Source organism: Dipteris shenzhenensis, chromosome 5, assembly GCF_047967505.1.
Source record: "Dipteris shenzhenensis isolate YYH24624 ecotype China chromosome 5, Dip_SZ_1.0, whole genome shotgun sequence".
Lineage (NCBI taxonomy): Eukaryota > Viridiplantae > Streptophyta > Polypodiopsida > Gleicheniales > Dipteridaceae > Dipteris > Dipteris shenzhenensis.
In genome coordinates, this window is record NC_141600.1 from 18,574,451 (window position 1) to 18,599,885 (window position 25,435).

Here is a 25,435-nt window from a genome sequence, read left to right on the forward strand (position 1 = left end):
CTTTATTGGTTAGAAATCTCAACAATACCCAACTAATAAGTTGAGAGCGTGAAGAGGTGGTGAGCAGAAATGTTCAAAAGCTAGACAGATAGAAACATAGCTATTTTGTCATGCCTAAGCAACAATGTGCTATTTGATTTGTCTGAGACGATGTGGAGGGGATGTGATGAACAATTAAGGTTGTGACTCTAGCTTGTTTTTATCCACTCTCAAACCGGATCTTATCTAGTGCCTAAGAAATAGATTCAAGGCGACTTGCATCTCACAAGGAGAATCTATTAGTCCCACAAACTCATAAGTTCTAGTGAGAAAAGGTGTCGGCAAGGGGTACCTCTGGAATCGCTCACCTACACCATACCAAAGTACTCAAATATCTACAATCCCAAGAGATGGTGAGGAAGATCTTACCTTCTATTGAGATACGGCTGGAGATGCCAAGCCACGGAGCCATTCACCTTTTTGGCTTGCACCTTGACAGGTTGGGCAATTGGGAGAGCAACAGTGCTGAAAGGAAGTGAGAGAGCATAGCAGAGCCAGAGAGGAAAGAGGAGAAGACACCTAGGGCAGCCTGTGGCTGTAATTGATGAGTGAGATGGAAATCGCAGAATGTACCTCCAGCTCACCTCCAAAATCGCAAAACCCCTCTAGCTTGGCATGGACAATGTTGTTGGCGTGTATGCGAAGAGATGCGAAGAATGCCAGTAGCAAGATGTGGAGGTCCTTGACCTGTGCCTTCAGTGGTGCAACGATTCCATTTTCATGGTGGTGTTTGCATGCTGCATGTAGTGTTAGGATCACAGAGGCTATGATGGCCCGTCCATTGCAATTTGTTCTACTATGCTCCTGGCAATCTTTGGAAGTCTCTACTCTTTGCAGTTTTTGTAGCTCTAAGCTTGATGTCTCTCTCATGCAGGGTGCTATTGGCATGTGGTTTTCTGAGGGCACGGTTGAGCAAGTCATCAAGGTCTCTGGAAGTTTCAAAGAATGCCATTGCTTTGGTATTTGGAGTTTTGGTGTGATGCATGCACACTAACTTTGAAGGATTGGAGCATTCTATATAATGACTTTCGAGCATACGATGGGCGAAGTGTGCACCTTGTCTACTACTATTGAGGATTTCACCTTGGGTCTTGGAGTGATGGAACGAACTTTTACACATAAGTCTTCTCCGGAGTCAATGGAGACAGAGAGTACAGACTTCTAGAGAGGTCTTTTTTCCTTCTGAACTGCTTGACTTCTTCCTTACTTTCTTCACGTCACGCTTGTACTTTTTTTTCCAGTTTGTATTTACAATGTGATGGTTGTTGCACCGTTCGGCAGGACTATGAATGCAATTCATCTTGTTCAAGATGAGAGAAGATGTACCTTTCATGTAATGATTTCATTTAGGTTAGGTTAATCAAGCCAGACTTCCAAAGGGCGACGAACTAATTAATAGGATTTTCTATTCAAAGTTCGCTAGGGTCATATTCCTGTAGCTTTCAAAATACAATTGATATCACCATGATTCAAAGACTAATATTTTTTATTTTTTACCTATAAATTGACATGCCAAAAAACCTATTTGCATTAGATTTTTGAAAATTCACACACTTAAAATGGACATAATTAAGCTAATGCCCAGTGGTGGTGAAGGAGGAGAAAGAGAAGATGGGCATTGGGGAAGGAAGAAGCAAGAATTTTCACAAGCGAAGCCTTAATTTGTTGTAAGGGCCCCCTTAATTTCTCATAAGTTAAACATAAACTTACCTTAATATTTGCGGGTCGAGGTGGATACTAGTACTAATCAAAATTTCCATTTTTCAATGTGAGGGGGTTACATACTAGCTTCTTTGGCCATTAGGGGGGCATGAAAAAAGAGGGCTTTACATAATGACAATGCAAGGAGCGGAAATGTGAGGTGTTCTACCATCTGTATCAAAAGTGCGGTGTCACTCCCCCCCCCCCTCTCTCTCTCTCATCCCCCCTCTCTCTTCCTCTCTCTTCCTCTCTCTCTCTCTCTCTCTCTCTCTCTCTCATCCCCCCCCCTCCCCCCCTTGGCTTAGCCACATTTTCACTTTGGGTGTTCTAGCTACTTTGCTCTCTTTCGTTTGCTACGGTTGGTTGTGCTTGCTTGTTTGCACATAGAAGTTAGATGGTGCTAGGCCATGATGCACTTGAACTCTTGACCCTTTGGGTTGAGGGAGTGTGAAGGTTCTCTAGAATCCTAATTTTCAAAGCCCATCAAGGACGTGCATCGACTGAGATTAAATCTCAGCCGTTGGATCACTGGCCCCCAAAATGTAAAAATCTCCAAAATTTTGATGCCACATGTCACCGCCCCTAACGACCGGGGGAGGCCATGTGTTGGTCCTTACGGGTCGGAATCCGATCGGATGTTGGCTCTCGAGCGCCGGCCGATCAGGAGCGCTTGTATTGAAGGGGCCCTTCCCTACTCCTTCAAGAGCAATTTACGCCCCTAACGACCGGGGGAGGCCATGTGTTGGTCCTTACGGGTCGGAATCCGATCGGATGTTGGCTCTCGAGCGCCGGCCGGTCTGGAGCGCTCGGATTGAAGGGGACCTTCCCTACTCCTTGAAGAGCAATTTATGAGTGAAAAAGTGTGAAAGGGGCAAAGAGACATCCCATGGGTGTACTTGGTTCATCTTCAAGAAGTGATCCATTTGGGTGTATTCTTTTCATCTTCAAGTCTGTGTGTTTGAGATAAACCTCAGGCTTCTGAGCTTCGTCTCGCGTCTGTGCGAGATGCCCATGGCAGGTTCCATGGCGCTCTACTCCAGCTCCCCGCCTGCTATTTGGTCCGCTCAGGCCTCCTCCTCCTCCTCCCACTTCGACTCCGACTCCCCTTCCCAGAGATCCTCCTCCAAACCCGTCATCGGTGGCCTCTCTTCCCTCTTCACCACCTGCCACTCCAAACCCCCTCCTTCTTCCTCCTCCGACTCTCTTGACTCCCCCTCCGTCTCGGTCTTTTCTTCCGGCATGATCAAGAGCCGCTCTCATAACGACCTTTGCTCCGTTCGAGACTCCACCGATAGTTGGTGCGGCGCTGTTGCCATCCCGGCATCTGCTTCAGGGAAGGTGAGAGAATGCAGCCCTGTCTCTGTGTTTCAAGGTCCTTCTCACGGGAGCAGTATTAGCTCCTGTAGGATTTCGGCAATGGCAAGGGATATGAGTAGCAGCTGCGGCCTTCCTTTTGGGGAGGGCAATGCGGGGAGTTCTCGCAGAAGGCATTCTCTTCCACTGGATAATAGGAGGCCTCTCTCTAGGCTTGAGGGCTTTGAGATAAGGCGCGAACAAAGCTGGGGGAGCTTCACTTCCGGAGCCCTCGCGTCTGAAAATAGTGAATGTTTAGAAACATTCTCCTCTGATTCCGGCTCCGTTCAGCCTAGAAGCTCGCCTGTAGAGATTTCTAACCTGTTCGCTCCTTTCAGACAGGATTTTAATACTGATGATGTGAGTAAACCATCAGCCACATCTCCACATGTTGGCCTACCCCCGAACAGGTCCTCTTGCTCGTACCCATCAAATAGCAAGGTGTATCTGTCTGACGAGATCTTGATGAATGCACAATCGAGACATCACATTTTTAAGGACCCATTTGTTGTGAAGGCCTTTAGGGAGGCAGAGAGGGCACATATCGGGCAAGTAAGCTTCTTGAGTCCGTCTTGGCGTTGTTATTTTGATTAGTATATTGCTCGGACCATGTTTTCGCCCTCATACTATGGATACGAAATTGCAGTATCGTGCTACTGGAGATCCGTACCTGGTTCATTGTGTGGAAACTGCGTTGATACTGGCAGGAGCGGGGGCCAGTAAATTTGTAGTCGCTGCTGGATTGCTCCATGACACCCTTGATGATTCGTTGTGGGATCAGAATCAACTGAGAGTCTCTTTCGGGGATGATGTGGTGAACCTGGTGGAGGGAGTAAGTGTTGTTTTTAAGTGGACTATAATGTCTGCCATTGAAAGTATTTTGTGGATGTGGAGCATTTAGGCATCATTTGTAACCTCCAGCATTTACAGGTTTCAAGATTAAGTGAGCTTAGCCAGCTCGCTCGCAATAATAACACTGCAGACAACTCACTGGAAGCTGATCGCTTGCGAACAATGTTTCTTGCCATGGTAGATGCCCGTGTTGTTTTTATCAAGCTTGCTGACAGACTTCATAACTTGAGGACACTGGGAGCTTTGGCAGAATCTAAGCAACAAAGAATTGCAAGTGAGACTTTGGAGATATTTGCGCCACTTGCAAGTAGGCTGGGTATTTGGAATTGGAAGGCAGAGATGGAAGACCTTTGTTTCAAGTATTTGAAGACCAAAGACCACCAGAATCTAGTAAATGAACTCTGTAACAGCTCCAGGGAAATGGATATGATTTCCACTATTGAGAGGCTAGATGTAGCCTTGCGCAAGGCAGGAATCCCCTTCCATGATCTGTGTGGTCGCACAAAGAGCCTTTATGGCATTCATACAAAGATGTCAAGGTAAGTGCAACGTGGCCAAATTCCTATTACACTATTTCTTTCACCGCTATCAATTATAACGATATAAGAAGTCTTGCAAGCGTGTTGTGAATACATTATTGAAAATGGTCTTCAATCGAAAGTTAGTTCTGGACGAGGTAAGTAAAGCTACTTCATGCGCCTGAAGCTTGCTTGTGTTCTCCTTTTGAACATAATTGACGTGCTTGAAACTGTCCAGGAAAGGGATATCCTTGAAAGAAATTTGTGATGTACGTGGACTCAGGCTTATCGTTCCGGATGTGAATAGTTGTTTCGCTGCTCTTCAGCTTATCCATGAGCTCTGGTGTTGCATTCCTGGAAAGCAGAAGGATTATATTACTCATCCTAAACACAATGGGTAATCGTGATTAGCTGAGAGGCAGAGCTTATTGGGCTCATATATTTATGTTTAGCATATTTTGAGGCTCATTTGTTTTTTTGTATGTTCCTTTTCAGGTATCAATCTTTACATACAGCAGTCATGGTTGAGGATGGTTTCCCATTAGAAATACAGGTAAGGACAATGGAAATGCATCACTGTGCAGAGTTTGGCATGGCGGCACATTGGAGATACAAAGAGGGGGATTCCAAATATTCTATGTATGCCTCACAGAGGGTGGAGTGGGCAAGATGGGTACTCACTTGGCATAGTGAAACAATGGATTCAAAGTTGAGGCTGTCTCCTTTGGAATTAGATTTAAGACCCCCTTGTCCTTTCCCCTTGCATACGGAGGGTTGCCCTCATTCGTTACAGGGTGGACTGCTCGAACATGATGAACCAGTTTTTGTTATTATTTTGGAGGATGAAAAAGTAAGCTTTACTACTTTGAAATTTGATGCTTTGGAGGTTTGAGAGTGCTGTTTCACAAGTGGATACATACTTACTCTGCTAGATGGTTGCGTTAGTTGATGAGACTGCCTGAGTTAGGATCAATAATTTGTAGTGCTTTGAGCTTGAGAAGATTCTGATTGGAACTACAGTCAATGTGATGGCATTTTTATGTCAATTTTGGCAGATGATCGTGCAGGAATTGCCCTTTGGTTGCACAGCTCGTGACTTGTTGAAGAGAGTGAGCCAAAAGGGGTCACTCCCGGATGATGAAGGGCTCAGCGTGTGGAAGGAGATGAGAATTGCAATAAATCACAAAATTGTGGACAATCTTGAACAAAAGCTAGTCATGGGGGACATGGTTGAGTTGATGCCATTTATCATTAGAGAGTCTCTTGATAAATGTCGGGAGAAAATCAGGCGCATGTATGAAGACATTGCAAGCATCAAAGATGCAAGTGAAAAGACAAATGAGGCGGTCAGTCCTACTGTTGTGAGTCTTTTTAACTGAATGGTACTGGCTAGATTAGGAATAAATTGCTAAATTTATATGTAAGATGCACACGATGTCTGTAATGTAGTGTAAATAGATGTGTATAATGACTTCGATAGATGATGTGGACATTTTATTTGTCCAAATTTCTTCAATGAGAGATGCGTAGTTCAATGTATCTGGAGGGGTTGATTCAAATTGACTTTTATGTTGAATGGTTTATGTGTTTTCACTTGAAATTTATTAATAATTATGTATTTTCCAACTCGTAGGGTCTTCTATTCTTGTGTGAGAATTGTCAGCCCATATCTGACTAACATATATGCTTCCACGTGAAGGATGAAATAAGGAATATTCCCACCTAGGGCCTCGACTATGTAGACTGCATAGTATGTTAACTGGAAGTGAAGAGGAAAAGACATTGTTTGAAGGTCTATGTAGACTGCATAGTATGTTAACTAGAAGTGGAGAGGAAAAAAGACATTGTTTCAAGGTTTAGTAATTCGCAGTCAAGATTAGGCCTAAGGTCACTAGTATTATGACTTTATTTGCCATTTCAGCAGTTTCTTTGGCTAAGGTTGGATTCAAATGTCTTTGAAGATTGAAACCAAAAGGGAAACCTTCCACAATTCAATTGGAGAAGAACAAAATCACACAATGATAATGACAAGTAGATTGGGTACAATCTCCCCTCCCTTAGATGAGTGGCTCGCGTTTCCTCATCTAAAGTATTTATAATATTTCATTAAAGCACAAGGAGCCAAAATTATCCCTCTCTTCCAATTGCTTTACATAGCTTCTTTGGGTCCAAAATTGATTTTTGTCCTCTTCAAAATATATTACTTAAACTTTAAAGAAATACATAGTTGGTCCATGGTCATAAAAGACGTGTTGTGCGACACCTTGATCAGCACCCTCGCACTAACTCCAATCCTCGTTGTTAGCTCCATCACTTGTACTCAAGTTGTTAATTACACTAGTTATTAACAATCGATTGAACGAATCATCGAATCAATTGATCTTAACATAATCGCGCTTAAAGTACAATAAGCACGCACAATACCAATAACATTGGCGACATTAGTATTAACATGGAATCACCCACAATATTGACCATCTAGCTTGGCAAAACACAGGCTAGTTAGGCGTCCTTAACTAAACCACACATACCATCCACTAGGACTTTGTCGTGTCCAATGTGTTCATATGGAATACTTTGTCATAGTCACACTTGACTAACATAAGTTAATATTCAAAGCAAGAAATATTGGAAATATAATTTTTGTAACATCGCTCTTGCTTGGATTGCTACGGACCTCAGTTGCGTGTTTGATTATAGGAACTTGTGAGGTTTTGAAAAGCTTGAAAGAATTGCTTAGGCATCCATTGAGCATTGTATCTCGGACAATTCTTAAATGAGCAAATATTTGGTAGACATTTTATTTTTGGGTCGAGATTTGTCGATGATTAATAATGCATTCAGGTTTTAATATTTCTTCTTCATCAACAATTAATGGTGCCTCTTCATAAGAAGGATATATAGGTGAGGTTCTTTGAATGGCTTCAAGAGGCTGACATGAAGATCATTATGTATTTTTCAATTATCTGGTAATTCAAGCCTATATGCTAGATCATTGATTTTTTGAATCACCTTGAAGGGTCCATAAAAACGTAGGGACATTTTGATTACTGGTAATTTCTCAACGCTCTTCAATCTTCTTTTTTGAATCGATAGAAGTACATAATCACCTTCTTTCAAAAGCATGTGTTTCTATTGCTTATTAGCTTGTTTTGTGTACTTCACTTGAGCGATTGCAATGGCTTCTCCAACTTCTTTGAGAATATTTTGATAGGTTTGGGTAGATGCATCTGCTGCTTCAACTCTATGGGTTGATAAGTATAGGTAAAACTTTCCCATATATGATCTCAAAGGGTGCTCTTGTAGTTGCGAAATGAGGTTATTACTGTAGGCAAACTGTAAGAGCTGAAGATATTTGTTCCAAGTCTTAGGTTGACTTAAGACATAAGCTTTTAACATGTCCAGAATAGTACTATTTGTGACTTCAGCTTATCCATTGGATTTGGATGAAAAGTTGAAGAGAAATCTAACTTAGTGCCTAGATTATGAAATAATGCAGTCCAAAAATTACTGCAAAACCTCGAATCTTGATCAGACACTATGATCTTTGGCAAGCCATGATGGACAAAGATGTGCTGGATGAATATATGTGTAGCTTGTTGAGTTGTTAAAGTCTTCTTGCATGGGATAAAATAAGCTTGCTTACTAAGGTGATCCACTATCGTCTATATCATTTTGATTTGACGTAGTAAAAAAACCCATTATAAAATCCATGGATATTTGTTCCTAGGATTGTGTAGGAACAGGCAAAGGCATTAGCAATCCAAGAGTTTTTGCTTTATAACTCTTGATCTTCTCGCAAGTGATACATTCGGCTACGAACTTAGCCACATCTTTTCTTATAGTAGGCCAATGAAATTCTCTTGCTATCACTTGTAAAGTGGTAGTCACTCCCCTATGTCCCATATATGGTGGTTGGTGCATTTCTTCCATAACAATTTGTTTAGAGTCTCAAGTGATGCATAATTTCTTTTAATAAAAGAGGTCCATCATTGCATGAATATTCAAACATAGGATTCCAATTATTATTCTTTAATTTGCTCCATATATGAGAACAGTTTGGATCCCCTTGATAAGGATTCCTCATACCTTCAAGAGGCTGGATTTCCACAGCAGTGATGCGATTAACTTGGCTTTCTACTGAGAGCATCAACAACTACATTCTATTTACTAGGTTGATACTGAATCATGGGCTGAAAACTTTGTATGAATGATGCCCATTTGATGTGCCTATCGGATATTAGTGGTGGCTGAGTCAACAAATGCTTAATACTTTGTTGATCGGTTTTGATAAGAAAGTCAGCTCCCATCAAATAGTGTTTCCACATTTGTAAGGCATGCACAACAATGGTTAATTATTTATCATATGTACTATAATTGCATTCTGTTGGTTTTGATTTTCAGATCTCATATGCTATAGGATGCCCATCTTGCATAAGCACAGCTGTAATTCCATATCCACTAGCATCGGTTACAACTACAAAGAATGGTATAGAAAAATCTAGTAGTTGCAACACATGAGCTTGCGTGAGAGCTTCTTTCAAAGCTGTAAATGGTTTATCTTGATGCTTGGTCCATAAGAAATGCTTAGCTTTTCTAAAAAAGGTCTGTCAATGGATGTGCAAGGAATGTGAAATTCTTGACAAATTTCCTATAGAAGCTACACAATCCTAAGAATAATCTCAGGGTTTAGGCCATATGACTATGCATTCTAGATCTACTCAAATCCTATCGGTAGATACTATGACCCAAATAGTCTATTTGATCTTAGAAGAAGCTACTCTTTTCAAGATTTATGTACAATTGATTTTCTTTTAAAAGTGAAAAGACTAAGTTTAGATGTTCCTTATGCTCCTTAATGTCTTTGCTAAACACCAAAATATCATCGAAGAATACTACCACACAATCTTGGTGTTTAAGCAAGATTCAATTCACCATTCTACTGAAAGTAGTTGGAGCATTAGTCAGCCCAAAAGGCATAACTCTAGGAATTCATAATGTCTCGTTTGAGTTCGAAAGGAAGTCTTGTATATATCCTCCTCTACCATACGAACTTGATGATAACTAGATTTAAGATTAATCTTACTAAAGACCTTGGCCCCCTTTTGATTCGTCTAAAAGATCATCAATCGTAGGGATTGGATATTTGTTCTTCACTGTGATTTTGTTTAGTGCACGATAGTCTATGCACATTTAATAGGTTCCATTTTTCTTTTTGACCAATAAGACAGGTGCCCCATAAGGAGAACTATTGGGTCTTATCAATCCTCTCTGTATTAGTTCCTCCACTTACTTTTGAATTTTTTTTTGTTCAAGTTGGTTGACTCTAGAAGGAGCTTGCATGGTGGAGTATTACCTGATAGGATTTCCATCCTATTATCTTCAAGTCAAGGACATTGTAATCTGGGTAGTAAATCCTCTAAGAAATAATCAGAAAATTGAGAAATAAATTTTTGGTGTATAGGCTTAGTATTTGCTTGAGTGGTCGTTACCGTATTCACCAAAATCAAATATCTTTTCTTATGTTTCCTAATTGATCTCTTGGCTTGTGTATGATTGAGTAAAGGACTGATTTCAGTTTTCATAGAACTCTTTAGACATATTTCTTGTTTGTCCTTCTCAATCCACATCTGATGTGCCATAATCTATGTTAGGATTATGTTGATGTGTCCATGGCATTCCTAAAATGACATCAACTCCTTGTAGGGGTGCTACTAGGAAGTCTCATCTATCTTTGTAAGGTTTGATTAAAATCTCAAGATCCTTGACTTCTCTATTGCAATTATCCTTCATCTTGGTGAAAGCAAATTTAACTAGGTTTAGCTTTGCCAAAGCTCTTTCTAAGATGAAATCATGTGTACTACCATCCTCATATAGAATAACTTCTTTACCATTAATGAAACCTTTCATTTTCAAAAGAGCATGACAGTTATACTTATCTCCACCTTCAAAGTGGCTTGGTGTCATGTCTCCCTCTTGCTTGGCTACTTTGTTCTCGATCATATGTACTTTTGCCGTTGGAGTCTTCTTTCTCTTTGGACATTTAGTTGCTATATGTCCCACCTTGTTGCACTTGTAGCACCTTATTTCCTTATGGAAATTTCCACCATTTGGCTTTGAAGGAAAGTCTGTTTTCTGTGGAACAAAACCAAATTTAGATTTGAAAAAAGGCTTTTGTCAAACCTCCTCTTCTTATGGAAGGGTACAGGTTGATCCAAGCTCTTCCCTTCTTTTGGCATTCCATTATTCCTCTCATAATTTATTGCAAGTGAAATAGTAGAGTTCAGTGAATGAGGATGGAACATATTGATCTCAACTCTCACTTTAGATTTTTAACTTGCCACATATTTTCTTCGTTGATCTTGCTCATTCACTTTCTCTAAGGATTGTAATTGAATCAAGGTTTGCCAAAACCTATAAGTGTATGTAGAGATCATTTTTTTGTGAAAATTGCCTGCAAATATCCCACTGTTGCCTAGCTTTTGCTTTGGAGTGTGAGGGAGGGAAATCTCTTTTGATAAGACTTTGAAAAGACTTCCAAGATTTTGGTCGTCTTTTATTGTGCTTAGTGACGTTCCACCAAAGTAAATGATTTGCAACATATTTAATTTTGTCTTTTTCAAGGAATTTCTCCCTTGAAAAATAATCATTTAACTGATTGATCCAAGGCAAGGCAATGCATGCATCTTTCTTTCCATCAAAATTTTGAGAATTTCCTACTTATCTTACTTCCCTTTTCCAAATCTTACAAGTGACTTTCTTTTCCAATCTCTCCCTATGCTCACACTCATATGCAACTATGTTTGAAGTGCATCTAACTGATCTTGGAGCGTGGGTGGTTGTGGATGATCCCCATGACAATGTAATAAATATGAATAATGCGGAGCAAAGGGAATTAATAATATTAAGTGTATGAGAATATAAACGGATGAAAAATGTAATTCAAGTGTATGGTAAGGAACGGATGGTGGATGTTACTAAGTGTATGAAATATAAAGCAAAAGAAATCACTTATCTCACTCTTTGATCGGATGTAGAAAGGGTTAGAATGGGAGATATGTGACCGATGATGTCGCTTGAAGTCACCTTTGTGCTCAAACACTCTCCAAATAATTGCTTGGTGACTTTGTGGTTCCAAATCCCCTTCTTGATTCGAGCTTTCAGATTCGGCTATGCTTTTTGCCTTTGTTGAGAAAAGTACGTAGATGGGGTGGCCTCGTATCTTGCATATTGCTCTTTGGAGAAAATTCCCTTTAAAGGGGCTTTATGAACCTTTGGGCTCTCTCTTAAAAAAAAAAAAAAAAGGAAAAAGAAAAAAAGGAAATAAAGACCTTGGAGTCTTATAGGTTTAGTTAAAGAAATCTTTGACTTGGCAGTGTGACGGAATGAACTATTTGCTTCGTGATCTCGTGCCCCCAAACTATTGTCATGAAGAGAAAATTGAACTGGTGCCTTTAATATTGTAGGTATTGGAGATTCAAAATCAAAAGGGGTGGCTCTGAAAGGAGGCTACTATGTAGGGCTGGCTGTAGCAAACGTGATGCTCTCATGAGAATCAAGGAGCTAAGGCTGTGTGCAGCAGCAGCAGCCAACAGCGCGGGCAGGGCACAGAAGCACATGAATTTTGAGAGGCGTACGGATCGCGATCACATCACGAGTTGTAGAGGATTGCTGATTACAGAGGCAATGGCATTGATTGCTTTGGTGGCCGAACTCTAGAGTCAATGGGATCTAGGGGCACATGGGTCGAGTTGTAGAGAATTAAATTAAGGAGTGGCGTGACTCAGGATGATTGTTTAGCAGAGAGTGTGATGGTTGGAAACTGACTGGGTGGAACATTCAATGAGCTAGTGGCTACTGTCTACGCTTGGAAGATGGTCCCATGCATAATGCGGACCCTTACTAACCATTAAAGAGTCTTGTGGAGCCCATTTCACGGGATCTCTGCTGCATGTCCGGGTCGTTGGCAGAGCTATTTTTAGCTTCTTTTTTTGTGTGAAAACTTTCTTGATTCTCCTTTTGAATTGAAACCTCTTCTTCTACCACAAGTACCACCCTAAGCAACTCAACTGAAGAGAATTTTTTTGATTCAATTTCTTTCCTCCTCCACAAGAGCGTGACCAAAGCTTTGATACCACTGAAACCAATATACAAATTATATTCATTGTGATCTTTTGCATAACATACTAGATGCACTTTTCACTCTTGGTATCAAACTTGCCCCTCTTGTCCTTCGACACATGAGCATAGGAAATTAATCCAATGATTGTGACATGCTAGAAATTTGGCTTATGTCCATTCCATGCTTACTGTGACATCATGTCGTGTAAAATATAATTGAGGGGGTTGGCTTCTAAAAAAAGTTCCTTTGCAAATTGTTTCTTTATGATATTTCTCCATGTCCTTGGTTTGCATCATGTGCGTTGTTGTACACTCAACAATAGTGTGATTCTTCCCTTTTTTTTTTTTTGGAGAAAATAAGAAGTATTAATCCACATTAACATCAAGTGTCATAACTTTTTACATAAAACCATCTTATGCAAAAAGTTGTACATTCTTGGAAATCATTGAGAAGTAGAGAACAATGAGCAACAAGGTCAGCCTTAAAGGGGTCACAAAGGGCAAAAATTGAAAGTGATGAACAATTCATAATCAACCTATAAACACTAGTAAGAGCTATCATCAGAGTCATCATTAGAAGTGCCATTAGAGTCATCATCAAAGTCACCATTAGAAGTGTCACCAGAAGTTGTGACCTCAGGGGAAGTAGGGTCTTCATCCTCAAAAGAGGGGCTAGGGTGCAAATCTTCTTCCTTAGGAGGAACCCAAAAGCATTCATGTTGGTACCAGCAACATCAAAGTGAGCTTCCTATTGAGAAACTCTATTGTGTCTAGCCATAGGGTAGCTGAGCATGTGGGAATCCAAGTCCTTGTTGCTGCTCTGTATAAAGTTCACTTTGTACTTGGTAATCAACCCTTCAATTCTCCTTTTTTATTGTCCCACCAAGAAAGAAAGCAAATGTCAGCAGAAGAACCAATTTGATTAAATTGGAAGTTATTCCTAGACACCAAGATGGACCAAAGTGCATGGGATCTAATTAGTGACCAAGTTTCTTGCTTTGTTTTTGTAGCATCTCCCAAGAGAATGGCTTTCCAGTTGACTCGTTCACTTGTTTCTAACTGTATACTTTTCTAGACTCTTCTAGCTTGAGGACAAGCCACAAAAGATGGAAAATGTCCTCATTGAAGATAGGGCGTCTCAAGCATTTCCCATTTCAAGCATTTCCCATTTGCCTTACCAATCCTTAAAGCTGTGACATTGGTCCAAACAATTTTGTGAAGAATCAACCACAATAGAGTAGACATATTGACAAGGACACTCTTCAGCCAACTACAGCTGAATCTGGCCTTCCATTTGAGTTTAATGTCGTGTAGGTTCCATCTAGCATTCATAACTCTAAACAGATCATCTATATCCCTAGATGGAGTAGGGACAGGAAAAAAATAAGAGCTCTCCACCCAACTGAACTCCCTAATGTAGACTAAAAAGCTTCCTCCCTTCCACTGTGTGTCTCCCTCTAGTCTAGTCATAATCAGAACCTAGTGTTGGTTGCTGAGAGAAAATTCTTCTTATCTCTGTCCAAGGCTTCCACCTATATTCTTCTCTATTTCACAATTGTCCCCAACATTGAAGTTCTCTCTTGAATAAGTGACAAGCCAATAGGAAGCTCTCATTAGTTAGAGCAGAGTTTCTAAAGGTTGAAGAGACCCATATAGAGTCTAAGGCCATATAAGCCCCTTTGCTAGAGAAAACAATATGGCATTTGATTTCCTCAAATGCCTTCCACAAGGAATGCTAGAGTTGAATCCCTTTTGCTTTGCAGGGTTCAGGGTTGCAAATAGCCTCCTTGAGCTCCTCTAAGGTTAGGGTCTTTTCATGGTAGACATTGTCAAAGGTGTGCATGGTCCTCTCTCTTGCAAGTTTGCATATCTCTCTTGCTCTGTTGACCTCATTATAAGGAATTATTGAGGAGGATAGCAGATTCTTGAAGTGCATTTGAATAAGCTCTACATTCTCTTCTCAAGAAGATAATAGAGAGTTATCTGCTTTTCTAAGCAAAGGTATTTCTTCATTTGACCTTTTCCTTCTTATAAGCTTGAAAATTTCTCTGGTAGGTATGTCTACCTTACCTGCCCACCAGTACTTGAAGTAAATTTCAGAATCATTGAGAATAATTGGTTCTTATCTCCTCAACTCCTTCCTTTTTCAAACAAGATTTGCCTAACCCTAAGAGTCTCCCTATCTAGCTAGCTTTTCTAAGTTGCTTATTTTTTCCTATATAATGTCCATCTTTTTAGCTCTGATTTTGGCCCTACTTTTCTAGCTTTGTTGTCTTTGTGCCAACATGGACTTAGGTAGCATAGAATGTGTGTGTAGAGTAGTGGCAAAGCTCCACTTGTACTTGTATAAGGCTAGAAATAATCTCTCTTAGGAATCCAACATGCATGTTCTACATGCAAGTTCTACATGAAATTCCTACATGCATGTTCTACATGCAAGTTCTACATGCGATTCCTACATGCAAGTTCTACATGCAACTCCTACATGCATGTTCTACATGCAAGTCCTACATGTGATTCCTATATGCAACTCCTACATGCAAGTCCTACATGCAGTTCCTACATGCAACATGCAACTCCTCCTACATGCAACTTGCAACTCCTACATGCAACTTTTAGATGCAATTTCTACATGTAGAGAGAGAATGTCTTACAACTCCTACATGTAGAGAGAGAAGCTCTCCAAGTTGTATAAATATCCCATAATGGAATGAAGCCCATACTCTTTAGGGCATTGTGTTGAGTTCTACTTTGGTATTCCAAGCAATTTTCTCCAAGTGTCCATGCTTCCTTGCACTCCATGTCCAAAAGCATGTCCTAACCTTGAAACTCCTTGTCCCCTCTCCTCCAACCTTGCAACCCCTCCTCTCCCTCTCCTCCTCCCAAATCCTTCCTCTCCTCCTCCCTCCTCCCTCCTCCTCCCTTCTCCTCTTCCCTCCTACTACCTCCTCCTCCCTTCTCCTCCCTCTCCTCCTCCCTCCTTCTCCTCCCTTGACTTCCTCTCTCCTCCTCCCTCCTCCTCCCTCCTCCTTGTCCCTTCTCCTCCCTTCTCCTCCCTCTCCTCCTCCCTCCTCCTCCTCCTCCCTTCTCCTCACTCTCCTTGCCCCCCCATGATCTTACACCTTCTTCATCTCCCACTCGTATGCTCCCTCAACACTTGACCTCCATGATCTATGAGGGAGACGAGTTCTATGCCATGTCCTCTCCCTTGAACCTTGGATCCTTCCTCTGGAACCCTAAGCCTCTTCTAAACCTTGGAACCTCCTTCTGAACCCTAAACCTCCAACTTACCCTTAAACTCCTCCTAAACCCTCAACCCCTAATGAAAGAGAAAGCCTTCATTACCCCAATCATGAGGATGCATGTTCCTTTGACACATGCATGCACTATGTTTGCTTACCACAAATAAGCCTACATCTCTCACTAGAATATGACCCGAGGTCCTAAGCTACACTTATACTATAAACGATGACACTGATATATCTGTAAGTGACAAAAAGCCTCGGAACCCTGCATACTAAGAATACCCTACTCTTCCTGTGGAAGCAGTGGGAAAGAGTCAACATTTGGCACCACTACTGGGGAGACTAGCATCTCAAGTAAAGAGTAAACATACACAAGTATGTGTAAAAAACAAACTACCATGAACTTTCATGAGCATAGCACTCAAGGGCAAGGGGAGTAAAATTTTTTCCCAACTCTAGCCAAACATATCAACCCCAAGCATCAACCTTTTGTTATTGCCTCAAGAAAATTTTTCTTTATTTCTTAAAAAGAAGCCACTATGGATACCAATACGTAGAGCTCAAAATTTTGAACATTTCACCTTTTTATAGAAGAGTGATTCGAGTTAACCATGAAAAGTTATGGCCCAAGAACAGTTTAGGGTTTAACCCTAACCCTAAACCCATTCCTATAAAAACTAACTCCACCCCCTCATTCTTCTTCTTCCACATCTAGCATCCATCCTCTTCCCCATTCCGAGCCGTACGCAAGACCCTCCTCCCTCTCCATCGACCATCACCCTACTCCTATCCTCATCGGTGAATTATTTTGAGCCCTTCTCACAGTGAGAATGTAGCCATCCACCCATCGTCCATTCGTAGCGAGAACCTAGCCATCCATCCATCGTCCATTTGCCCTCAACAATTCTATTACATTGAGAAGGACATAGGAGAGCGTTGTAGGTGAATTTTTATCAAAATTTTTGATTCGTCAAGTTTTCAAACCCCCCCTCCTCCACCTCCACCTCCCCCCCTCTCCTCCCCCTCCTCCACCCCACCCCCCTCCACACACCCCCTTCCACATCCACACCCACACCCACACCCACACCCACACCCCTTCCTCCCTCCTCCACCACCCCCCGCAATCCCACTCCACCCCCCCTCTCTCTCCAACCCTCCCTCCCAACCCCCCCCTCCCCTCTCTCTCCAACCCTCCCTCCCAACCCCCCCCTTCCCTCTCTCTCCAACCCTCCCTCCCAACCCCCCCCCTATTAGAAATGACACAATAGAGGGTACACACAGTGGAAGACTGATAGTAATGCCCAGGATCTCACACAATGTGCAAGCCAATAAAGAGACAATGCTCAGAGACAAATATAGAAGCAACACTTTATATTTTTGTCCATCCAGAAACTAGGACAGGATACAATACCAAAAGGTCCTTCTACTACAAGCCTGACACTTCTAGATCTTTGAGCCTGCATGCTACCTCTAGCATATGTAGACTCTCTATCTAGATCCCTTCCACCTTGATGTCCGGAAGCCAACCTAGGTGGGTAGCAACTTGAGCTCAGTCTGTATGTCAGCCTCCTTCTCCTCCTATGTGTAGCTCCATGGGTAGGCTTTCTACTACTGCTGTCTACTCCCCAACTGCTGCTCCAAGTGATGATTATGGAGGCCCCCTAGGGGTCCCTTTTATAGGGCAAAGCCCTACTCAAAATAGCGGACCCAAATTGGTCGACTTTAGGGTCTGTTTGGGCCCGACCCTAGTCTGTAGGAATACTTGCTATAGGCAGCCCCTTTTAGGGCCCTCTTTTCTAGGGCCTTTGGCCCACACTCCAAGGGCTTTAGCCCTTCTTCTAATGCAGGGTCCCAGCCTGCTGGATTCAACCACCACAACTAGCTCAATTAGGATGGTCGACTTTGTTGCTGGTATACCCACCTCTGTTGTGCCCCTTTTTGGCACCCTGTATTGCCCACATGTGTACGCCTTGGCTGCATCGCATGTCACCTCATTCTGCACTCCTGTGCACCTCTGTAAGGGGCATGTTCTAGCCCGTATGCATAGTCCTTGAGGTGCCTTTGCCAGGCTATTCGGCTGCCCACATGGTAGCCCATGTGCTGCCCATGTGGCAAACCCTTTAGCCCTTTCCCTGTGAGGTGCTGCTCATGTGGTAGCCCACTCTCCACCATGAGTCTTTTGGGCACATGCCCTAGGTCTCCCTCCCCCATGTTCTCCTCATATGGGGGCTTACATATAGGAAGGTGACCTTTCCAACACCCCCCCCTTCCACCTCCACCCCCCTAACCCCGCCCACCCCCCCTTCCCCCCGCCTCCTCTCACCCCAACCACCTCCCCCCCTCTCACCCCGGCCACCTCCCCCTTCCACCCTTGCCTAGTTCCTCTAAGGACTCTAAGGGCTAGGCTTATGCCCTACTTGCTTATAGGATGGTCATCACCCGCAGTGGCACAGCCTGCCCGCAGCGGTGGCATGAATCACCCACAACGGTGGACCTCGCTTGGCGCCTAGTTACATGCACCACTCCAACCTCGTTCCAGTGCCTCCTCTACCTCCCCTTCTCCTCCTCCACTGTAGCCCCCCTTCTCCTCCTCTATCAAACCTCCCCCCCTATGCAGTCCTCAAATCCCCTTTGCCCCTCCTCTACCCCACCCTCCCGACGACTGCCCCCTCTTCAAAAAAAGAAAAAAAGAAAAGAAAAGCAAAAAGTCCTAAACTAACCCTAGTTAGGTTAGTCTTAACCTAGGTTAGGTTAACTTTACTATAGTTTAGTTATGCTCGACTTAGGTTAGGTTAGTTTTAACTAACTTGAGTTAGTTATGCTAAGTTACACTAACTAGAGTTAGTTGGGTCTAACTAGCATTAGGTTAGTTTAACGAGAATTAGGTTAGTATAACTGTCACCAGGTTAGGTTGATTAACTACTGTTAGGTTAGGGTAACTGCCAATCAACGTAACTGACCTAGTTACTCTAACTAATAGTTAGAGTAATTGGATAGTTAGGGTAATTGGCCAGTTAGACTAACCAACCCTAGTCTAGTTCCCTCAAATCCTAGGGCCAATCACACCACATTTTTGGCCAAAGGAACCCCCCCTCCCAAACAAAAAAGGGCCCCATTTTATCCCTACTTTAACCCTATGTAACTATTGTACTTCTACTTGGTTTCCCATCCCAATTTTTTCCAACCTCTTTCTCTCCCTCCATCCCCCTTCCAAATGTCCGCCAATCAAAATTTTCATCGACATTACAGTATCGATTTTTCATGTCGCCCACCACATTGCTTTCCTCTCAAAAATTTATGTTCGAAAATTTTGTCATTCGCCATATTGCCAAAAATCAAGCCATATTACCAAAAATCAAACCAACACCCTTGCCATCGCCATCGCTACCACTGCCCAACATCATCGTCAATGCCCATTATCCACCATTGCCATTGCCACTATTCACCCACCATCGCCATCGCTCGCGTGCCATCGTGCATCGGTGCCATCGCTCGCCTGTCAGTGTAATCGCCACCCATGCCTGTGCTATTACTTGCCTGTGCTATCGCCTGCCCACTCGGTAAAGGGGAGGTTATCCCCTCTCCTTATTCCCTGGTGGCTACGTCGCCGGGGAATAAGAGAAGGGGTTTGTAAGGGGGTTTGTAAGCCCTCTCTCATTATTCCTTGGTGGCCACGTGCAAAGTATTGTGTCCATCGGATATGGTTTGCATGGTCAATCACACATTATACACCATTTTTTCCCTATTGTTGTGCACCACCATAAAAAAACATAGTCCTAAGTGTGTTATTCGAACAAGAACTTATCGTATGGGACATAGTCCTAGGTGTGTTATTCGTGTAGAGTGTTGTGGCCATCAGATATGCTATGCATGGTCGATCATGCATTATACACCATTTTCCCCTTAGTTTTATGCACAACTGTTAAAAAACACACTCCCAAGTGTGTTATTTGAACAAGTACTTATGGGATGGATGCACCACTTTGCATGCGAGTATATACCACCTAGGTTGAGGCACGTGCAAAGTATTGTGTCCATTCAATATGCTTTGCATGGTCGATTCTCACATTAAACATTGTTTTTGCCTCAGTGTGATGTACATCTGTCAAAAAACACGCTCCTAGGTATGTTATTTGAACAAGTACTTATCGAATGGGCACACCACATTGCATGCAACTCAATACTAAATTATTTATACTATCTTTTATAATTCTAAACCGTTAAATCACAAATTTAAATTTGAGATTCTATTAGCTAAATGCTTGTATCCTTGTATCACCATCAAAATTTAATAATATAAAGTAAAAGTAAGATAAAACAGGTTAATAAAAAAAAAGTACAACTAATAGGAAAAATGTTTGAAAGAGACTAATATTTTCTATAATTGTTCCACAGGGAGATGGCAATAGATTTCATTATGGGGATGGAGGTGATATTATGTTGCCAAAGAGAAGTAATTGCATTTGCTACAATCCATGATAGTGATCCAATTTCTCTTTTTCACTTTCGAAGACTTGGCGAAGATAAGGTTGTAGTTATTGTATAAAAGACTCAGTGTGCACATGTTGAGCTAAAGCATAAGTGTGGAGATATGGAAGTACTTGGAGATGTTATGCCTTATAATGTTTTCAATAAATCATTTATTTCATGGGATAGAGATGAGACTTATCCAACACATATCATCGGGAATATAAAGTGCAATTCTTTGGATTTTAGTGTGGAAGATATTATGCAAATGATAATATTTGCAAATAAGAACATAGCAGAAGGTCAAGTTTTGGGGTTTGAACATTGGGATCATTGGTCATTTGTGAAGATGAGGATTGTGAAAGTTACTAATGATGGTATGGATGATAATAAAACGTCATTGGATGGTCCCTATTATGATGAGGAAGGAAAAGATTTGAGATGGAGCATGCAATTTTTGAAGATTAAAAAGGGACATGTGGTTTTCAATGACAAAGATAGAGTATACTACAATTTCAAAGGACTTAAAGAATATGCCTACAAGCTAAGCTTTGTCCCTTCAGACATGGATGATTTCAATGAACTCAAGTATAGAAGTGACATCTTATATCAAGAAAGATAAAGAATTCAGAAGCGAATCCTGCTCTGAAGTGTATGAGGTCTTGCATATTGAGAAAGGCAAAGGCATGAAAAGTGTCGTCTCTTCAAAATTATATGATTTCAATGCAATCCTCTATAGAAGTGACATCTTATCAGGCATGGATGAGTTTAGTGGTACTCTGAAGGAAAAAGACTTCAAAAGCGATGTCCTATCAGGAGTTGATGAAGTCACGCACATTGAGAAAGATAAAGATATCATCGGTGAGTTCTATGGTACTATGAAGGCAAAAGACTACAGAAGCGATGTCTTATCTGGAGTCGATGAATGCACGCACGTCGAGAAATATAAATATATCATTTATGTTGTCTCCTCAAACTTGGATGATTTCAATGCACTTAACTATAGAAGTGATGTCTTATCGGGAGTGGATGAGTTCATTGGTACCAATAAAGCAAAAGGTTTCATAAGTGATGTCTCATCTGGAGTGGATGAATTCATACACATTGTCAAGGAGTGCAAAGAGTTCGAAAGTGTTCAAGCCATGGACGACATGGATATTGACTCAAATGGTCCGAAGATTACTTCAAGGACAAGAATGAAATCAACAAAGGACTATTCAGTATTTGACTTTGACAGTGATACGATAAACGATGCAACATCCCATGAAAACATGGTGATAAATAAATTCAACAAGGAGAAGTGTACAATTTCCAAAAACTTGGATGTACAGAAGAAACCAACCAAAGACTATTTGGTATTTGACTTTGATTGTAATAAGATGAAGGATGCAACATTCGATGAAAATAAAGTGACAAATAAATTTGATAAGGAGAAGTGTACAAACGTACAGAAGAAACAGACATACATATGCATGAAAAGAAAGTGAGTCCAGGTAGATGTAGAAAAGAAACCAAAGAGAATAAGAGTATTGAATAAAGATGTTATGCTAAAGCAATGTGATGTACATGTTGCAAGTGAAGTTGTATGCATTCCATTAACTTACTTGACATCAAGGGATGTAGAGAACATGTATGGCAAAGAAGGGGGAGCAAAATAAATGAATACCTACTCATGAGGCTCTCTTGCTTTTTGGTAAATGACACGAAAAGGCCAAATTTTGAACAACAGATAAAGTCTTGTATAAATGGAAAAAGTATTTGTAATAATGCATATCACATTACCATAGGATTATCATATGGCACATACTGGGATTTCGCAAACAAAGCAAAGTATGGAGTAAAGTTTAACATTCATGGAAACATTGGAAGGCCCAAAACAAGAGCCTCAACAGTCTCGGCAATAGCAATTTTAAAAGACTACATTCATGAAAATGCTTTACCTCAACCCCATCTATCTGAAATGCATCTTCTGATAGGTTTGACAAAAAAAGAAGTGTTTAAGTCTATTGGAGAAACACAAAGGCAAAAAGGGCATGCTCTGACATCTTTTCACAACTTGTACTCTTTGGAAGAAGAGCTTTGTACATGTTAAAATCCCAAAAAGGAAAAAAATGTCAAATTCTAGTGATTGTGATGATCTAAAGTGAGCACTTGAGAGTGCAACATCTCCAAAACAAAGAGAATCATACAAAAAAAAAAAGAGAATTTCATCATGGATTGGTTCGGCATTTTAGACTAAAATATGCATTTTGGAAGGAGCAAGCTATTTCTCATCCAAATGAGTACATGTGCATTATTGTAGATGGTATGGATCAGAACACAACAACATTACCTCGATTCATAAATACTCCACCTAAGCTACAAGGAAAATACTTTTTGAAGACACATCTATGCATGGATTTAAGTTTTTTGCAGACATATGAATTGATTCCTTGCATCTACATGATAGCAATCAAGTTGTAATGTTAGTTATGAAGGCAAGTCACATTCTACATGCAGAAAAAGGTCACCTACCAGCAAATTTGAGAATACAGGTAGACAATTGCGGATGAGAGAATAAGAATGTATTCTTTTTTGCATTTTTCTCAATGCTAATCGCTCATCGAATCTTCAATGAGATTGAAATTGGGTTTTTGTTGGTTGGACACACATATGAGGATATCGATCAGGTTTTTAGCACACTCTCAAGAGAGCTAAAATACAAGGACATGGAGATGATGGATGACTTGATAAGAAAATGTGGGAGGCAAGTTGGTGGCCACAAGGGAGGTACAGTATGCTCCATGGTTGAAAGGATGTATGATTGGAAGAGCTTTATTCTACCTTTGATATAAAAAGGTGGTGATGCCCTGATTAGTTAGAGTGCTCCACACTACTTTCACTTTTCCTTAAAGGATGTAAAACTAATGATGCAGTGGCAACACTATTCTCATCATGATATAGCATGGGAACCCAAAGAACCTACTGTCTCTTAACTTCAATCCTGAGCAAAGAAATGCATCTAGTATCGGCTCCTATAAAAGAATTCAGCAATAAATCTAAAGGTAAAATAGTAGGCTTAAAATCTTTTATTGCATACAAAGAGGAAATGCTTCATAGATTTCTTGATTAGAAGCTCTTTTTGAAGGAACACACTACTTTTGTAATTTAGAACACCTATTAATTGATAAAGGACCTTGAGAAAATGCAAGCAGATGATGCCAAGGCAAAACGGCCTTTATTTTGGCCAAATGTTGGTAATGACTTGCACCCATCGGTTTGATGTATTTAAAAATGAGTTTGATTTGCTACTCCCATGTCCATATTGTGGTTCAAGGAAGAGAGTTTATGCTAGAAGTAGACATAGACATCCACTGTTTTGTTACAGTTCGACCATCAGATGATGAGCATGAGAATGTTAAGTTCTAGATTGCAAAAGTGGTGGACGTGAGCATGGATGACAAGGGAAAAGTTGCAACATTTATAGCACTATGGTATGAGCCAAGGGGTAGGAAGGAGAACCATGATAACAATACACTGTATATTGGTTGTTTGACAAAGGAATGGGTTCCAAACCATGAAGCAGTTTCAGAGCTTTCCACAGAGATAGTCATCGTATCTTGGAAATTAAGGACAAAGAAAACAAGGAAGCACATGGGATATGATGTAGAAGAAAAAATCGCTACCCATTATTTTGCACATTACAGAGTTTTTGAAGATGCTCTCTAAGGAGGAAGTAGAAGGAGATAGCGCAAATGAAGAATGCTAATGAAAATACCATTCAAGCATCCAAGCAACAAGTGATGATGAATTGGACATTCAAACAAACTAGTTACCTATTTGTACTTAACACATTTGTCGAGGTAGAATTGAGTTATTGAAAAGACTGCATGTCAGACTTCTTTGTACAAAGACTCAAGGAAAGCAATATTTCTCATAAACATATGACATTGTAAAATTGCAAGCATAGCTATTACTTTTTTGGAGCACATTTAAAGAGTCTTCCATGCCTCTTATATATTTTAACCTTCAAATTTTTTGGGACTTCAAGAGTGCTATAGTTTTCTACATCAAATTTCAAGTGCATTCTTTTGGATTAAATTATATTAATAAGTATTTATTTTGAAAGTGATTTTTCACGGATTTAAATTAATAACTCATGAATTTTTTAAAACATGAAAAGGATTGTTAAAAACAAGAAGTACAAAAGTAGGATTTAATCAAAGTTTTTGCATTAGTAGTGCACCATTATAGAGATAGATTATGAAATTTATCATGTGGAAATGATAGTGCCAAAAAGTGAACTTTTCATTCTCGAAAGATATTTTCATAAAATAAACTTTTAAATTGGGAAGGATTTTTGGGATTAGTCCAAGAGTAGACATATGAGGCCAAAATGAATGAAATAAGTGTTTGATGTATATGACAGGTTAGTTGTATGATAGTTAAGGCTAGACGAGGTAGGCACTAGCAAGGAAATGCATTTTTCTTGGTTTAGGATTAGCTAGAACCCCCACAAAATATAACCTTTAGCAATTCCCAAACAACCACCACACTTGTTTCATTAACCCAATCAATAAATCCCAAAGTAATACAAAACAAGGGAAAATGTAAATCCCAAATAGTATACTAATTCAAAACAACCACCGTGCTTGTTTTAGTGACAATAACTGTGCACGAGGGACCATCTAATTCATAGTTTTAGATTAGCATTGAGTCAAAATCATACTATAATAACAATGATTGTGCATGAGGGATCATCTAATTCACATTCTCAAATTAGCATTGAGTCAGAATCAGACTATAATAACAATGACTTAGCATGGGGAACCATCTAGTTCACAAGATCAGATTAGCATTAACTCAGTTCAGCAGTCTGTAATAACAATAGTTCTCATTCTTATGACCGAGAGCTATTTTTATTACGGTCTAATGAATCGACTCAATGCTAATCTGATGTCCTGTTTTGATCTTGTCTTTCTTCAAGGGAGTTGATTGTAATAACAAAGACTTTTCATGAGGGGCCATCTAGTTCATAGGTTCAAATTAGCATTGAGTTGGAATCATACCGTAATAACAATAACTTTGCATGAGGGACCATCTAATTTGCATGCTCAAATTAGCATTAAGCTAGAGTTAGACTGTAAGAACATATCAGAT

At 40.6% G+C, this 25,435-nt stretch overlaps 1 protein-coding gene across 3 annotated transcripts; it reads left to right on the top strand.

Moving 5' to 3' along the window:
* Nucleotides 1-2,634: 2,634 nt before the first annotated feature.
* On the top strand, nucleotides 2,635-6,026 carry LOC147901705 (putative GTP diphosphokinase RSH2, chloroplastic). Of its 3 annotated transcripts, XM_087374661.1 has the most exons (7): nucleotides 2,958-3,078; nucleotides 3,432-3,645; nucleotides 3,740-3,925; nucleotides 4,024-4,484; nucleotides 4,702-4,860; nucleotides 4,959-5,313; nucleotides 5,519-6,023. In XM_087374661.1, the coding sequence occupies exons 2-7, from the start codon at nucleotides 3,559-3,561 to the stop codon at nucleotides 5,840-5,842; spliced, it is 1,572 nt and encodes a 523-aa protein (XP_087230787.1). In that variant the 5' UTR covers nucleotides 2,958-3,078; nucleotides 3,432-3,558; the 3' UTR covers nucleotides 5,843-6,023. The 3 variants fall into 3 exon arrangements, with proteins under 3 accessions (XP_087230786.1, XP_087230785.1, XP_087230787.1); XM_087374660.1 differs by having other exon boundaries at nucleotides 2,635-3,645; nucleotides 5,531-6,026; XM_087374659.1 differs by having other exon boundaries at nucleotides 2,637-3,645; nucleotides 5,519-6,025.
* Nucleotides 6,027-25,435: the final 19,409 nt, after the last annotated feature.